Genomic DNA, 18,571 nt, shown 5'->3' on the forward strand with positions numbered 1-18,571 from the left:
AAAAAAATACTGGACTTCAAGGATGCTACCACAACATAGGGCCCTTCTCTTCTTTATTCCCATCTTAACGAACTTCATTGATGGAACTTTCTTCTTGAAAGAAAATTTTAATTTCAATCTTGTAGCATAATGTAGAGTTAGAAGTTACAGACTTGAGCCCTGGTGGTATGACCTCAGACAAGCCGCTTGGAGAAAGATCTCTAGCCCTCAACTTTTTTTCCTCTGCAAAATAAGAAGAAAAATTTTAGTTATAAGAAAGTGATGCACAGTGATGTGAATGTATTTTATTCCCTTAAATCAGTACACAAGTCACACTGTTCAAAGGCAGGTGCAAAATAGAAGCCCTGTCCCAAACACCTTGGTGCCCTGAATGTCCTGCCATGGGGACTTTTGTCTCTGCTTCCTCTTATCACCTCAGGATCCCTTGCTGTGTCTTCATCTAAGGGCGCCCAACAGCTATGGCCTCTGGAAAGAGGGATCATCCTGTGATGTTCTTAAACCACTGTGAAAAGATTGGAATTGAATTCCAAGTTCATTTGGGACTGCTGAGCTGCACGACCCAAGCTGTCTCTGAGAATGGCCAGATGCTCAGCCTAGGAGAATGGAGTCAGGTTCACAAGTGTGGCTACAAACTACAAAGCAACTTTCCTTCTAGGTTCAGTGCCCTTCTGCAGGCAGAGGGGCAGGCCCATCGACAAGTGGTGGCAGCTGTCTATCAGCCTGGTGCTCCCCAGACAAGCTCCAGCCAGAGGTGTGCGGGGGAGGGCCACGGCTGTCAAAGCACGCAGCACTCAGCCATGATCCAATTACCCACATGCAGTCAATCATGTTCTGGTCAGACTGTACATCAGCCAGACGCTTGTCAGTCACCCAGGCACATCCCTGCACCTTGCAGACGTGTGGAGTGAAGTAGCTGTCAGTCACACACAGGCTCCTGGGGTGCCGATCCATCAAGCACTCTTGACTGAGGAAGGTGTGCTAGCAACATGCTCCCTCTAGCAAGCTGGAAGGAGGCGTTAAGAAGTTACCATACTCCTTCGTGTCCGATATGGTTTGCTCTCACCACTTTTCACTCATGGTTTGAGCCTCACTCTTGTAGTCTGAGTGTGTGTAAGGGGCAGTGATTGTATTGTAAGCCCAAGAGGTCTTGGGGCAGGAGGCATCGAGTTTAATGGTCAAGACGTTGATGAAGACCACAGGCCCCCTGTTTGAGCGGGTGGATTTAAGACTCAGCTGCACTCCTGACTACAGCTTCCTTTGCCTGTGTGCACCCTGGGAGGTACAGGTGATGGCTCAGGGAGCTGAGCCATCCACAGGGGAGACCTTGAATTCTCTCTTGGCTCTTGGCTTTGACCCCGGCCTAAGCCCAGCCATTGTCTACATTTGGGGGAATGAATCAGTGGATGAGTGTGCACGTGCTCTCTCTCTTTCTTTCTGATAAATAGCAAATAAGAAAACGTTTTAGAAAAGCACTATCTCTACAATGTTCTGCCCATTCCTACTGTGGTAACAAAAAGCCACAGACTGGATGATGTATCAGGAATAGAAACTGACTTATCTAGTTCGGGAGCTTAAGCTCAGAGCACCAGCACGTTGGGAATCTGATGAAGGCTTGCTCTCTACTTCTGGAGGCCTGAACCCTGAGTTTTTCCATGCAGGAGAGATGGAAGGGAACTGGGGTCAGAACTCCCACCCTCGAGGCCTCTGGCCAAGGTGCTGATCCCACCCATTAGGCAAAGCCCAGGGCGCCTGCTCTTGAAGCCATTGCCGTGGAGATGAAGTTTCAACATGAACTTGGGAGGGACACAGGCACTCAAGCTGCTGCACCTCCCACATGGCCGCAGACTTCTGTTCATCCAGTGGAGTGTCCCAGGAGGTACACGGCTTGCATGTAGGAGCCATCAAGCATATTCAACTTGAATATTAATCAAGATCCAGATAGTAATAAATGAGGCCCCAAATCCATGCTGTGAAGGACACGTGGGAAATGAAATGTCAGAGGAGCTGTGCCTTCTTTCTCTGGTTATTCTGTAGCTTATGTTCACAAGGCCAAGCAGCAGACCCAAGTGCTCACCTTATTCAAATCATCTCTCTCTTTGTCTTTCTCAGGGGAGAGAATTGCATTTAGGTAAGTGGAACACTTCATGATGTGTCTTTATTGCATCATCAGATGAAATGCACTTGACTTTGTTTTAAAAGGCATTGAGCATGTGTTTGATCCTGGGATCACCCAAATAAAACATTACATTTCGCAGACTCATTTACATCTCAGCATGATCAAAGGACTGAGTTCTCCCCAAGAGGATGTGAGTGAAGCGGTACCATAAGTTCTCCCCAAGAGGATGTGTGCAAGCGGTACCCTTGCACAACCACAAGGGGGCTCCACTCACAATGAGGAAGCTGTGAATAGAAGCAGTGAAGCCTCCAGTGAGGGAATGTGTGTTCCCTGGCCCCTTTGGGGATTTGGAAGATGTGAAGAGACAGTGGGCAGTCCACATGGCAATGGCACTCTGACCCCTGAGCTCTGTAGCACCTGGCCCAGAACAGGGACCCATCGGGAAAGAGCAGCTTCCTCCCTTTTTGTCAGTGTTTCCAACTCAGTACCCAAAACACAAAGTCAAACAGATCCCAAAGCAATAGTAAGAGATGCCAGACTTCCAGCTAGCCCGGGTGCATCTTTCCCAGGTCATCACCACCAGGACGCACCTGAAGCCTCCCTCTGCTCCTCTCCAGAGCTTTCCCATTCTTCCTTTGCCTTTGAGCCTTTGCCAATGACAAGACTCCCTGTTCTTGCAAGGGCTGAATCAATTGCCCTGTGCACACTCCTCAGGGTGGTCTTCATTTATTTCAACACTCCCTTCCTGCTGAGTGGAACGCAGATGTGGGATGAACCATCTGGAAGCGTGAGCACCAGTGAGCTGGAGTTCGTGGCGCTGGTGCCCCTCCCTGGCTGTTTGCCAGAGAGACACTCTTCAGTCTTGCAGTTTTGTAAGGCACTGCTGTTTGGGGAATCTGTTTCAGCAATCTAAAACACACACACACACACACGCCTCTTTAGACTGAGGTTGAATAGTCAAACTTCATCTATTTAAAGCCATGCTAATTTGGATCTTGTGCAAGTTTGCCTGCGGCGGCCTGGGCAAAAGGGTCCATTTGCGCTGGATTAAAAATCAGTTTGCTGAGCTCGAATTCCAGGTTCCGCTCGTTTAAAAACTGAAGTTTGTAAGGTCTTTCAGCATCTTTCGTTTGCATGGAATGATGGATACACCCATTAACAGGAGGGGACTTACTCAGCCTAGGTTTGTACACACAGGGCAATACACTTGTCCAAGTGCACTTAAAACTCAGACTCTTTGTCAATTCTGATATGGGGGTGATCTTCCCAACCAGCCTACACAGGCACACTTCACCCACTTTTCCTTGGTATGTGCCATTCTGCTTCTGTCTCCCTGTGGATTCAGCTTTGGCTACCCATGGCTCAGGGTCTCGGGACACCAAATAATTTGGATGCAGATGTAGTTAGCGCTGCACATAACCTATCCTTCTGGTAGCCAGGGGCGTGGTGACAACTCTCCGTTTCTTCTCTGTCACTTCTCTATCCCCCCCCCCCCCCCGCTAGGTGAAACCCAGAGGGACAGAATCCTCCAAATGACTTCTTGACAACAGGGTCCCAAGCGTTTGATCCCCGGGAGGGTGTCTGAGTCAGGCAGAGGGGCTGAGACACAGAACTCACGTTCTTGACTATTGTCCTTGACCCTTGTGATTTCCAGGCCTCTGTTTCATGCCTGATAGAGCAGACCATGGCAGGGAGGTCCTGGGAGCTCCAGTCACATGTCAGCAGTGCCACCAGGCAAGTGTGTCTCAAGACATACAGCCCTTTGGGACATCCTGGTCCTTGTCCCCAAGGCCTCCAACATCCATCCACCCACTTATCCATTCATCTGACAGACATCTCCCAGGCCAGCAAGATATACAACCTTAATCCTTGAGGGGTTTATGGTCTCCAGTGCAGGTGCATTTAACTAATAATTATAATTGAGTGTGAAAAAAGCTGTTAGTAACTCACACACAAGCTACCAAATGGAGATGGAAGAGCGGGGAGATAACTTCAGCTGAGCAGGGGACAGCATCACACATCTCAAGCAGGTGTAATTGGGCAAAGTCTTAGAGGGAAGGTAGGCTTCTGTCTGCTGGAGATGAGGCAGGGAACTGACATGGACAAGGTTATGTGGCTTTGAAGGAATCAGAGAAAGGCACGTGGTTGTGTGAGCTGGGAACAGAGGATGAGTGAGCAGAGGTGGGAGATCATGGTGGACACCACACTGGGGGATTCAGGCTTTATCTTGAGGTTACAGATACACACAGACAGTACTGGAAATCCAGACTCCTACTGGGGCCATGTAGATGACATAAAAGGGTGCTGGGGAGGGGTGGGGCTTGGTGGGAGCTCGAAACCTAGATCAGTGCAGTCTGCCAAGGGTTTCCAAGCCGGACTGCAGGTTGAGTGCAGCCAAGTTCCTATTTTTAAAAAGAAGCCGAAAATCCATATATTTATGTAACTTTTGCCAGATCTTAACTGTTGCCAGTGGTTTCCCAAATCACTGGTCAAACAAAAAATAATATCTGATGTCCCCTCAGACCTTGGATGTTCAGTCTGGTACTTCTAGTCTATAGAAAAGAACATTCCAGAAAGGGATCAGCCCGTCAGGTCTTCATGTAATCTTTCTGTCAGAACCTCTTTGGCCATCTCCACCACCTGCTTCTCCATTCCACCCTGCTCTCTACCCCATGCAGTGCACAGCTTACAGCATTCAGCAACCACCCCCAGACAGCACCGGCAGGAGCTGAGTGAATGTGTGACTGCATCCCCCAGCTGCCAGACGAGAGCTCAGCCTTCAAGAGCCGTATTTATTTCACATGGACAAGCATGGTTCGGTTGCATGCTGAACGTGAAAGCTCGCGTGAGGAAAGTACCCGTAACAGCAGAAGTATGTGCTTTTGTCCACAGGGACTGGGTGGGGGTGGGGAGAAGTCGACAAAGTTTTGCTCAAAGACAGTCTCCTTCAAGCACCGTGGAGACCACAGGCTTGGAAATCACTGCTTTGCCTTCTCTGCCAAGGCTCTGTGCCCTGGGAGCAGCCGGGGGTGGGGGTGGGGATGGGCGGGGAGCGGTGTCTACTTCCAGCCCTGCAAGCTCTCGGAGAGCTACCAGGATCTGGGGAGAATGAAAATGGTCTGCCAGCCCACCACCCAGGGTGACCCTTGGAGGCGGGGAAGGAGGATTAAGCTCAGAGGGAAGGGATGCGCTGCTTGGAATCGGCAATCCGCCTGCTGGGTGGACAGGGACAGGGACAGACCGCTCTGTTCACAGCCACAGCACGGTCACCATGGAGAATTCCTGTCACTGTGGGAGACCCACTCTTAACGCAATTCCCTCTGCCGAGGCCTCGGAGGGCCCAGACAGGAAGAAGATTCTGGAACTTCCGGGTCAGGCCAGAAGCATATCTAAGCTTTGCCCAGAGAGACTGCCGGGAGCTGGTGGTGGGGATCCCGTGGTCTTTTGGCCTTCACTGGGCGTCTGAGTTCCAGGATGATGGAATTCGAATTGGGAAAGGGAGACGGAGCCTGGGCGTGGCGGGAACAAGGAGAGGAAGCTCTGAGAGCGAAACCCGCAAAGGAGGCTTTGTATGTTGGTAGCTCACTCCCACCTGAAGTCCTGACCGACTGTTTCATAAAATTTGATATTATAAGGTCTATAAAATTCCCGGAGCTGGTCTATAACGTCAGGGTCAATCTGTACATGAGTTCTCCCCTTGGATTTGCCCAGGCAACGAGGCAGCAGGCTGGATTCTGTTTTTTTCAGGCAAGGGAATCCTTTGGTCTTGTTGAAGTAGAAGTGTTTGTCCGTGATGAATCTTTTAATGCCCAGGAAGTCCTGGACGCGCCCCATCTCGCCGGCTGGGTCGGTGATGAGCCGCTCGCCGCTGACGAAGTGGATCTGTGCCAGCGGGAAGTACTGCAGCCAGCTCTGCAGGTGCAGCGCGTACATGCCGATGCGGATGGCGTTCCACGACACGTCCACCAGCCCCAGCGTGCGGTTGCGGAAGGAGAGGCCCTCGAAGGTGGGGATGTCCGGCTTCTTGGACAGCGTCTGGGTGTAGTCTGAGATGGCGCGGGTCACGGGGTTCCGTACCACCACGATCAGCTTGGTGTGTCGCGACATGTTGAAGATGCGGCGAGGGGCCTCTTGCGTGACGAAGTAGCTGGGGGTCTTTTCCAGGGTGATTTGTGTATCCAGGGTCCTGGGCATGAGGCTCCTGGAGGTGGTGAGGGGAGCAGAGGAGGAGACAGGGGAAAGCAAAAGCAACAAACCGTCAGACCTCAGGCCTCGGGCACGGGACACCATCTCTCTCCACCTTTTGTGCAGAAGCCCTTCGTTGGGGGATCTCCGAGTGAGGAACCTGCTTTAATTTTTTTTTTTTTTTTTTTTTTTTTACTTAAAAAGAAAAGATTGTTTCCCAGGTTTACTTCAAGATGGCAGACATCCTAAACACTGATCACGTAAGTCAGCCCATGGAACAGCCAGCGTGTGGATCTGTGGGAACGATTTCCAACACCAGTTGGCCCTTTTTTATCTGTGGGTTCTGCATCGGAGCAATCAACGCCAAAGCAACTCAAAATAGTTTGAAGAGACTGGTGTTGTGGTGCAGTGGGCTACTCACTGATACTGATGCTGCTATCACCTGGCTTCCCATTTGGGAGAACCTAATTAAGTCCTGGCTGCTCTGCTTGTGAGCCAGCATCCTGTTAATGTGCCTGGGGAAGCAGCAAAGATGGCTCAAGTGCTCAGGCACCTGTCACATACCTGGGAGACCCAGATGGAGGGAGATCCTGGCTCCTGGTTGCTGCTTAGCTCTGTGCTGACTGTTGTGGACATTTGGGGAGTAAATCAGTGGGGTGGAACCTCTCTCTTTCAAATGAATAAAAAATAAGTAAGCAAACAAACAAAAAAAAAGATTTATTTCTTTATAGGAAAGGCAGAGTTACAGAGAGAGGAAAGGCGGAGCAGGGAGAGATTGTACTTGCACCGGTTCAGTCTCCAAATGGTGCTAAGAGCCAAGGCTTGGCCAGGCTGAAGGCAGGAGCCAGCAGCCTTTTCTGGGTCTCCCACATGGATAGGGGCCTCAAGCACCTGAGCCATCCTCCACTGTTTCCGTAGACGCATTAGTAGGGAGCTGGGTCAGAGGTGAAGCAGCCCTAGATATGTGAGCCCTTGAATCCCTCAGTACATGAGCACATACACCAGCAAACATCAAAGTGCAAGTTCCTGCTTTGCTCTCCACAAATAGCTACGGATGTATATCCTCTCACTTCCTGTGTCTCAAGCTTGTTGGGAACATTTTCTAAAAATTCTGTATTTCTAAGCGGTTGAAGCCAAGACAAGTTGATCTAGTGTGTCCATGGTCAGGTGATGGTTTTAAGCTAACAGTTGTGACTCATGGTTGATTCCATGTAGTCAGATTGCCCAGCTCAACTTCTTCATACATATACAGATGTCAAATACTTGAGTTTTTCCACATCCATATCCCAGACCCCTCCAACTGAACTGGGGTAACCTGGATAAGATACTTGTACACAAAAGAGAAGAATTTTATATTTTCTTTAACATTAAATTTAAAGTTTCAGTGTTAAAAAAATAATGAAAGACAGAAGAAGTGGAGTAATTGGGACTCAAACCGGTGCTCATAACGGATGCTGGTGCTCTAAGCATGGCTTTATCTAATACATTACAGTGCTTGCATCATAATAAGCTTTGCAAAAGCAGAATGGCTTAACTCAGTTTAATTACTAACTTTTCAATAGACAAGACTCTTTATTTCCTGTGCCAGGACAGTGGTCAGCTCCTAATACCTCCTCTCAGCAAAATCTCTCTCTCTGTCTTTCCAACAAATGGAAATAAACAGACTCTAGAACAGAAATTATGTGAGAGGACGGTATAGATTTTCTGTGAACACTGTGCCATTTTTATTATGCCTGTGGGGCATCCTGAAACCATACATTCATTCATGAATACTGAGGGATGATTGTATTTGTTTTATTTTTCTTAAATAGTTTTAAGCATTGAATTGTCAACTTTATTTGAATGGCAGTTACACACACACACACACACACACACACACACACACAGAGAGAGCTTTTCCAACCCATTGGGGCAGGCTGAAATCAGAATCCTGTGACTCAGTCCAGGCCTCCTATGTGGATGGTAGCTTCCCAATACTTGGGAAACATCACAGCTGCCTTCCGGGGTACATGTTAATGGGCATTGGAAGTAGAACTGGGATTCCAACCCAGGCAATTCAATATGGGATACAGGTGCCCCAACTTGCATCTTAGCCACCGTGCCAAATGTCGACCCCTGATTGTAATAGTTTTAAATGAAAAAAAAGTAAGAGATACCACATATACCATTAGAAACCCTGACTTATTAGTTTTAAACAAACAAAAAGGCAAGATGAACCATGTATATGTTTGAAAAATCATCAATGAAATCAATGTAGTTTCTTCTGAACAGGAGATTGAGGTGGGTGTAGAACTAGACAAGGATCAGTGAGAAACACTTATATAACCCTTTCCACCACTTGAAAATGTGACTGCGCTTGTGACACATTCAAAAACACAAAGTAAACCATTGACGTATGTGCTGGCAAGAGATATCTGCCCAGATACATTAAGAACATCTTCCTTGGGGGCAATCGCTTTGTTTTGTAGAAATAACAGCTGTTTTAGAAATCAGCTCGAATGACTTCTCCAGCCTGTGTGTAGCTTGACTATGACGATGCCGAGGGTGGAGTGTTGGCCCATGACATAGATAAGTCGAACTTGAGCCCATGATGACTTTCTTTAGAAAAAGGCAAGTCTTAGCAGATATGATTACGGATTTAGGGGCGAGGTCATCTTGGATTTGGGTGAGCTTTCAATCCAACTAAAGGGAAGAAGAGACCCGGAAGGCAAGAGATGACCTGAAGACAGAGGCAGAGTGTCATGCCAGAATTAGCACTCCGGCCAAGATACCCTAAATCTGCTGAGAAGCCACTGGAAACTGGGAGACAGACACAGGGCCTACTCAGAGCTGTGGGCCGCTTGGTTTCAGATATTTCTGCCTTTCAGAACTGTGACTGTGTCAAGCCATGTGGTTCTAAGATACCTCGTTTGTGGAGATTTGTAATGGCAGACCTAGGAAAGGACAGATTACAGCCCAGTTCCTTTACACCTTCACCTCACCTCAGATTCACTACAAGTGTCTTCCAACCCCCCTGGGTGTACTTGACTGTACTTTCTTCCAAACTTTCCCTGGGACCAAGGACCAATCATTTAATAGAAGCTGCTGCTGTTTTCTTCTCTCCTCCTCCATCATCATCATCACCTTCTTTGTTGTGCTACTTGCTCTCCCAATCTGTAACAATGAATCATTCTAATCTTCCATATTTTATAATTATTTTTATTTTAGATTTTAATTTTATTTATTTGAAAGGCAGAGAAACAGAGAAACGGCAAAGGGAATCTTTCGTCCATTAAATCACTCCACAAATGGCCACAATGGGCTAGGCCAGACCAAAGCCGGAAGTCTCGAATGCCATATGGGTCTTCCACATGGGGCCAACAATTTGGGCCATCTTTTGCTGCCTTCCCAGGCATTAGCCAGATTGGAAGAGGGGCAGCGGGGACTTGAACTGGTTCTCACAACATTGCAAGAAGTGCCTTAAACCACTACACCACAATGCTGGCCCCCATCTTTTCTAAACTGTCCCTGTGTTGTCAACCAGCAGTGGGGAAAATTGCTGACCGTAACAAGGGACTCCTTCACATATTTATTAATTCTAGCTTTAGCTGAGCTCTCAGCACTGCTCATTAATCTTCATATTTTTTTCTTCCCAGGCCCGCCCATCATTCTTCATGGTCAATGCTCCCAACCCTACCCCTGCTACCCACCCTTGACACACAAGTACTCATACTAGAAAGGTGTGAGCTGGAACACCTCAACTCCTCAACCTTTCTCTCCTCTCTCTAGAAACTGATCCTTGTGCCATCCTGAACCTCTCCTGCTAAGTCTCAGATACCAAGCCAAGGAGGGGCTCACCTGCCCATCTGTGCTCATTTCCCTTTCCCTAACTCCTTTGCCAAAAAGCCTCCCACTGGTCCCTTGAACCTTCAAATTCTCTGTGTAACTTGACTGATATAGCCAATATTTTGCTTCCAGTGCACAAGGTCTACATGGACCGTTGTGGGTTGAAAGTTTTAATACCATCCATTAGTTAATATTGACTAGGTCAATATTCTTACTAGGATATCATTATGAGCAAACAATCATAAGTACAACCGAGTAGAATTCTTCTGACTTGGTTTTAATAGAAATCTGGCTCTATTGCGTTATGACTGTGGTGCGTATTAGAATTAGGAGTCAGGATTTATGACGAGATTGAACTTTATATATGTGACAACACTTTAAAACGTTGAGGTAAACTCCTCCCTAAGAGAAAGAAATTTTGACTCACTAGCCATTAAACAGATTTTTTTTTTTTTGCAATATCCTATAATAACATGAAAAAAATATCCCCAGGAGGAATAGAAGATGCAGTATTTTTGGAATTTATTTTATTCTTGAGCTAGTAACTTTGGTCAGGAGGACCCATGAACCTCTCTCTTTGCTGTCAGTTTGGAAAATTCTGATCAAGTCTAGTGCTCTCCAGAGCATCACAGCATTCCCCCACCCTGTGTCCCAAGGTGAAGCTCCACCTATCTCACTGGCATATCAAGTACAAAACCAAATGGCAAACACCTACAAAGACAGGACAGCCAGGGAGGAAATTACATCACTGAATCAAATGACTCTTGGGTTGTGGACTTCCTTAGACACGGTCCCTGTGCCTTCCTGTGGATTCTGTGTGTTGTTGCACAACCTTCCAATACAGTACTGGTATCTTAAGTTGGTTTCTGTTGCTTGCAGTCCAAGAATTCTAATCTCTTGTGTGCTATCTGCTGGCTCTCCTTCTCATTAAACTGCATTATCCTCATTGAATGATAAGCTTCCTGAGGGCACAGCAGGCTGTGTCTTCTTTGTAGCTCTGTCTCCAGCATCTACCATAGTCCATAGCACAAAGAAAGGTCTGCAGCAACATTTTTAAGGAAGCCAACAACCTGTCCGATCTGATTACACTCCAAAGCCCTTCATCCCCTTTTCAGGTGCCCAACTCTCACTAAATGAATCCACATGATTCCCAAGGAGCCCTCTCTTTCTTACTTCTCTCATTCATGCCTACTAGGTGATCTCATGGTTTCCCCAGCCTTTAACAACCACATGGGAATTCTTGGCTCAGAAATTGTACTCATAGCTCCCACAGAAATCAGTTCTGTGTTCTAACCTGGAGCGTCCAACTTCCTATAAACTGGATATTCCACCTCAGCAAGCTCACCATTTATCTCCACAAACTTACTCATCCCATTGTGTGGCAATGCTTAGTTAATTATCGTTTTTTTTTATTATCAGTGATTTGCAGCCATGGCTCTATTCATGATGCCCACCCAGCACGATTCCTGGCACAATCCATGGATCCAAGATCCCATGTCAGAGCTAAGTGCCACTTGGGGCTCCTTGCATCCTTGAATCGGTTTTGCCATCAATACACACACTGTCCCCAGGCCAAAGCTGTTCAGTGTGGCTGGAAAGTGGGGTAATGAGGTCAGCCTGAGAGCTGGGACTGTTTCATGGCTTTTGGAGAAGGCAAAAGGCTCAGTCTCCTGTCAGACCGCTTCAATCAGACACCGTGGACCTGAGGCCTGGGCACTGTTGCTGTAGGGCTCCCTGGATGGTGGCAGGCATTTGGGTATATAGTTAAAGGGACACATCGTCTACAACAATGTTCTCATCATACATGGCTTGCTGGAATCATCCAGGCATTTGCAGTAGCAGTTAAAAGACACATCCTATCTTAGAGTATTTGGGTTCAAGACCTGGCCCTGCTTCCAGCTCCATCTTCCTACCTATGTACTCACAAACTGGCATAGCTACAGTGATTACTGACAGGAAACTCTGGAAGATTCTGCACTTGTGGTATGTACTGGGGTATCTATCTAAAAATGCATTTGCAGAAGCCCACCCAATGTGATGACAATGACTTCCCCTCTTCCATATTTATTTTTCCTAAGGGGAAACATAACTACTTCCCTTTGCTTGAGCAGCAAGCAACCGCTTTGGAAATGATTCCCCATTGTCTCCTTAGTGCCTGCAAATCAAACTACTTTGAATGATAACAACTTTTTATGGAGGTTTTGCTTTCTGTTCACCAAGAAGCAGACCCACACCTTGAGTAGGTAACATGCATCTCCCCAGGTGAGGCTTCTCCCCTGAACACAGCTTCCCTGACACCTAGCAGCTTCTTTCTTTTGAGGGAGGGGCCGGGCCTGACTGCTGTCCATCACTCCTCCAGGTCCTTAGTTCATGGGAATGCTTTCCAGATAACTCTTATTAACAGATGGCACCTAAACTCCATCAGCCCTTGGCCTCATTATCCCCAGTTGACCAGCTGGATTCCATCCCTGACTGTGAACGAGAAGCTGATGGGACATAGGGGAAGTCTCCCTTCTCTGGGGCTTAAGCCCCTACAGCCGTTCCAGGACCTTGCGGGGTCCTTGGTGTAGAGGCGAGAGGACGGGGCAGCGATGTTTTCCTGTTTCCTGTTTCCCTGTTTTCCTGCCTTTTCTTTTTCTGGCCATTGGCTTGCCGATGCCCTCATAAAGCAATACCTTGTGTATAGCAAGCTTTATCTCAAGTCTTGCTGTGTGACAGGTGGAGGCCACAAAGGAAGGATCCCATGCCTGAAACCAGGGAACTATTAATACTCCTTAATAAGATGTTGGTATCAAAAAGAAAAAGCCTTGCACACTTTTCTCATAATAATGTGCTTGCCATGAGCTTTTAAGGTTCCTTGGTTTGGGGGGTGGAGCTTCAATTTTTTTGCACACATATACACACACACAAAACAACTACTTTTAAAAAAATTTTTCTGTTTATTTGAGAGGAAGAGAGAAGGGCAGGGTAGTGGCGGATTCCATTCTTCTGATCCTCTTTCCACATGCCCGTGAGCCTGGAACTCAATCCTGGCGCCCCTCCTTGGATGGCAGGGACCCGACTTCCTGAGCTGTCGCCACCTGCTGCCTGCCAGGGTGTGTATTAGCAGGAAGCTGGAGTCAGAAGGCTGGCTCCAATCCAGGCACTTGATGATGGCGGGCACGTGGGTCCTGACTGCTAAACAGAACACTTTCCCTTAAAGTTATCTTTTCATTTTATTTTTCCAGGGATCTTTTGAAATCTTCTTGCTCCTTCCATGGCTGATTCTGTGCATAGGATTTAGAATCAAAGAGACCTGAGTTTGGATCTGACCACCTGCTCACCACAGAAAGGGGGTAGTTAGTAGGCAACAGTCCATAGTCGTGGATCATAAACCAGCTCATCGCTGGCATTCACTGTGCGGTGTCTGCAGACCAAAGATTGCGTATAATAAACTCCGTGTGAGAACCATCTCTTCTGCCTGCAGCACCGCCTTCAAGCAGGCGCTTTCACTGTGCCTGGTTTGGGGCTGAGGAAACTAGGGCACAGAGAAACAAATGATCCAAGTGACAGTTATGGAAGCCAGATTCCAGCGCGATTCTAGCACCAGAAGAAAACGTGAGGATTAAAAAAAAAAAATTCATCTTGGCACAAGAACAGCCTTTCTAGGCATGAGACGAAAATCAAGAAGGGAAAGAATGAAAAATTAGACCAAGTAAAAAAAGATGCCTCTGGGATGGAAAAATACCAAAAATAAAAATAAAATGACTAATTGCAAAAAAAAAAATACTTGCAGCCGTACACTACAGACCCAAAATGAAGAATTCATGCTTTACTTTGCAGAAATACTTGTAGTCCCCTCCCCCCTACCCCCCAAGAATTCTCACACATCAGGGAACCAGCTAGTAGAGAAAAGGGACATGGACCATAGGAAAAGAGTTAAGATAGTTGATATTTGTTAAACTTCAAAATGCAAATAAAGGCCATGGTACAATAATACTGTTCATTTGTTCATGTGTAGGGTTGGAAAATTATGTTTGGAAAATTGTAACAGTTATTATTTGCAAGATGAACCAATATGTTTCCAATATTGGTAGGAGGGTATAAAATGAGTATCCAAAAAAAAAAAAACCACACATTTCATTCACCCAGTAAATTCTGCTTCTGGAAATGGATGTTTGTGTGAGAGACAGAGGGACGCCTGTCAAAAACACACCTGCCCCTCTCCACAGGGCAATGCTCTTCCTACAGCAAGGGCACTGCCAGGCAAGAACTACGTTTCCCAGCACCCCCTGCATGCTCCTGCCAGACCCAGTGCCTGCTTCTTTATTTTTTATTTTGCTTATTTGGGAAACAAAGGGTTGTTTGCGGGGAAAGATAGAGGACTGACTGAAAGAGTTCTTGCACCTGTTGACTTGCTCCCCTAAATGCTCGCAACAGCCAGGGCTGGACCAGGTCAGAACTGGGATGCCTGGGTGTCATCCATCACCACTGCTTGCCCAGGGTGCAGAAAGCTGGAACCAGGAGCAGGGACTAGAACCTGTGGCCCTCTGATACGAACTGTGGGTAAGCCAAGTGGTGTCTTGACTGCAGTGTCAGATGCTGCTCTGGATACCTTCTTTTCCGTGGCTTTCTTGCTCTCCTCTACATTTCCTGTATTTTTCCCTTGGATGACCACGTATCTCCTTGTCTCTGTTAGTGACACCCACACATTCACCAACTATCGCAGCAACACCCACATCCCAGGAGAGCCCACGTTCTAGTTCTTTACACTTGCTGCATCAAAATGAACCAGTTGGCAGGTCAGTTCCACTGCAGGTGGCGGATGGCCAACACAACTAGCAATTTCGGTCCTGTTGCTTTGGACACCTGGCTCTGCCAACCCTGCACATCAACCATTTCCGGTTCTCTGCAAGTGACCACCCCTGCCTTTTCTGGACGCCATCAGCAGAAGAGTTCACATCAAACTGAGGGAAGAAAAAAGCCTCCAAACTGAACATCCTCATGATTGTCTCCAACCTAGGAAGTCTTGCACCCTGTCCAGTACTAGGCTGCCTGAGGACGGAGTGGGCTTCTGAAACCAGTCTCCCGTCCGGACACGTTTGCCTTCACCATCAGACGCCCTCCTGCATTGTCCACAGAACTCCTTCCAGCTGCTGCCGTCTGCTCCCGAGCCAGCTCCTACCACTTCTGAATGCTTCCCAGGCCCTTGCAGTCTCTCCAACCGATGCCTGGATGAGTTAATGAATTTATGTTTAAAACCAAACGTGACAACCTCACTCCAGAGTTCCCAGCGGTATTAAAAAATTTGGCTGGGCTCGCTTCCACCAGCCTACCCCTCTTCTGGCAGCACAGCAGTGCCCTCTAGTGGGAGGTGATCCAACTGCAGCTGCTGGAGAGAGCACCTGGTTGCTCTCCTCCATCAGTACCTGTGGACTCCCTAGGGAAAACAAACCAGGGATGGGAAGGAGTGCGGAGGGTGCGTTGGGGAGGAGGAAGGTATTCTCCATTTTGTCTCCAAAACATTGTCATTGCATCAGAACATGTTCAACCCAATGATGCCAAGCACTGGTGGGGTTGGCGAGCAGAGAAATGGGCAGTGGTGCTGGGCATGCAGGGAAAAGCCCAGAGCCACAATGCACTGTTGCTAGGTCACCAAGGCTTCTGCCAGGTCCAAGAGCTGCCTAGAGGATACATAACAGGTTAGTGCTTTAGTACAGAAGATTTCAGCTCTGCGTGCTAAATTTGGAAGGCATTCAACAATCTCAGCAAGGTAAACCAGCAGGCTCTCTGGAAGCTCCCCGCTTCTCTCTTCTATCTCTGGGACTCCACCCTCCTTTGCACACGGAATGCTTGGCCCTTCTCCTCTCTAAGCTGTCAGTTTGACTCTCACTGCTCCCAACTGTCACTCACTAGACTCAATGGCTTCTTTCCCTCGTAGCTCAAAGCACAGTTTGCAGTCATCTTGCAGATCTGTTTGTTTGTTTGTTTTTTCACTTCTTCCCCACGTTTGTCTGTCGACACCCTCAGGAAGTGATGATGCCTGCCTCGCCGGCTGTGGCATCTCAGTGCTTGTCACGGTGCCACCTCATCGGAGGGAGGCACCAGAGGATGAATCATACCCACCACAGATTTTGCTTATAAGATGGGAAGGAAGCAAAACCTTGAGGCTCCTTGAGGAAATGCAGCAGCCTGAGCTCTAGAAAGAATTTGCCGGATGGGAAAGCATTTCCCTGATGGTCTGGGGGGTACACAAGTGACTCATGGATGAAATGTGGTTTTTGCAGTTGTGCATTGAACATATTTTAGAAAACTAGAAGTGGGGCATCACCTTTATTTAGCAAATTTTCTCACTCAGGATGAGACTTAAATATATAATGAAGGTAGAAAGCATGAACTGATCTAAAAGAAATATTGTGAAGAATAGCACAAACAGTAATACTAGAAAAAAAAAGATTGCCCTCCAGTGGCTAAATTCTGGGAGCCTCTGGCACAAAACAATATTGGGGGGCATGCAGTGGGTTAGGCTGCTAGTGGCAGTGCCAGCATCACATGTGAGTGCCGGTTTGAGTCCTGGGTGCTCCACTTACAAACTAGCTTCCTACTAATGCACCTGTGAAGGAGGGAGATAATAGCCATGTTCTTGGGCTTCTGTTGCCTAGGTGGGACTTAGGAAGGAATTCCTGGCTCAGTCCTGGTTGTTGTAGCCATTCAGGGAATTAACTGGAAAATGTTCTTGCTCAGTTGTTCTTGCTTTCTCTCTCTCTCTCTCTCTGGGAAAATGTAGCCAGGGGAACCCTGGAGGAGGTCAGGGGTGAGCATGGCCTGAGATGAAAACACACTAGTGTGACATGAAAAGTAGAATTTAAGAAGTGGGGCACAACTGAGCAAAGTCCTGCCAAGTGTCTCGGAGTGCACCTGCACACCACCCGAACAACTGAGCAAAGTCCTGCCAAGTATCTCGGAGTGCACCTGCACACCACCCGAACAACTAAGATGCAGAACCAACTCAAGCCTGCTCGTGGGTTTTCACAGTCCAGGTCCCGCCAACCACCGAGAGAACTGATGAGAGAGGAGACATGGAAAGCACAGTGGTTACAGACAGGGTGTACTTTGCTGCTGTTATTGAAGAAGAAATCCAAAACAAATTGAACTAAACTGTAGACTGAGATTTAATTGAAAAGATATTTCCAGAAACATAATGTGGGTAAACATTAAGGATAGCTGAGTCCTAATGAAATAAAAACTATATATCCATTTATCTATCCATCCACCCACCTATCCATCCATCCATCCATCCATCCACCAATCCATGCTTGCAAACATCCACCCATACGTGATGGGCTATGAGTATTATAGGTACCCAGGATGAGGAAAGCAAACCAAACAATTTTTCTACACATTCAAGACATCTGGGCTCCGAAGCAGAACTGAATCCTAGAAAAACACATCAATGATCATTTGCAGAATTTTTCAGGAGAAACAAAGTTGTGATTGTCAATACTCATTTAGCCAATTTGCCTATGAAGGTGAAAGAAAAGCATTTTAAGAATGCAACAGTTGGAAAACGTTGCTTCTAGCGCTCCCCAAAGTTCCTTGAAAATAAAAGCAGCCCGAGTAACAGTGTGAAAGAACTCAGAGACGCAGGTAATTGGGGTTCAGTAGGGCACTGGCCCCAACCAGAACTGTCTTTAGTGGCTAATAACCAAATTAGGAGTTTGAAGAGATATAGAATGAATAAACTGATCAGTGGAACCCAAAACCCCTAGTTCATGTCCATGAACTGAGCAACTGTCCGTACAGGAAGAGAAGGAGGGAAGAGGAGCAATGAATGTACAGCCATTCCCCTTTCCCCTCGTCTCACTTCTGAGGTTTCAATTACTTGTACTCAACTCTGATGTAAAAGTGTTCCATGAAAAAAAATCATAGAAGCAAGTCATACAGCTTAAAGGACTTTTTATTAGGCTATTTTGTTACAGTTTTTCCTATTTTATTATGGGTTACTGTTATTAATATAATATGCCTAAGTCATAAATCAAACTTCACATAATGACTTATGTATAGAAACCAGGACATAGATAAGACTTTAGTACTATGTAATTTCAGGCAATCCTTGGAGTGCCCTGCCACATATCCCCAACAGATAAGAGAGAACCACTGTACACACATGGTATACTCAAAGAGACTGTATTCATTCACTCTGTTAGGAGAATATAAGGTGAAGAATTAAAAACAAGGCATATACTTTCAAAAATACTGAAAAATACAAAATCTACATGCTGGTTATGCAATAAAAATGATAGAAAAAAATCAGAGAAAAATCTTGCAAAACTTTGAGAGTAAGATGACAGAAGTTCAGAAAAAAGATTGCACTCGTATTTGTTAAAGTCATGGGAAATAACCAGGTCCTTGGCCCACCTGTGAGAACCGGCCCTCCTCAGTGGAAAAGAAGGAGTAGTGGGCAGC

At 46.8% G+C, this 18,571-nt stretch overlaps 1 protein-coding gene across 1 annotated transcript in view; it reads right to left on the bottom strand.

The window, feature by feature from the left end:
- Nucleotides 1-5,553: 5,553 nt before the first annotated feature.
- The window catches only part of HS3ST2 (heparan sulfate-glucosamine 3-sulfotransferase 2), an 82,738-nt gene continuing 69,720 nt past the window's right edge, over nucleotides 5,554-18,571 (bottom strand). The window contains exon 2 of the mRNA XM_040973903.1: nucleotides 5,554-6,317. Within this exon, the coding sequence (XP_040829837.1) occupies nucleotides 5,699-6,317 (619 nt within the window). The 3' untranslated portion in view covers nucleotides 5,554-5,698. The remainder of the gene's footprint in view (nucleotides 6,318-18,571) is intronic.

The sequence above is a fragment of the Ochotona curzoniae genome, unplaced genomic scaffold (assembly GCF_017591425.1).
Source record: "Ochotona curzoniae isolate NIBS_2020 unplaced genomic scaffold, NIBS_Ocur_1.0 contig_2321, whole genome shotgun sequence".
Taxonomy (NCBI): Eukaryota; Metazoa; Chordata; class Mammalia; order Lagomorpha; family Ochotonidae; genus Ochotona; species Ochotona curzoniae.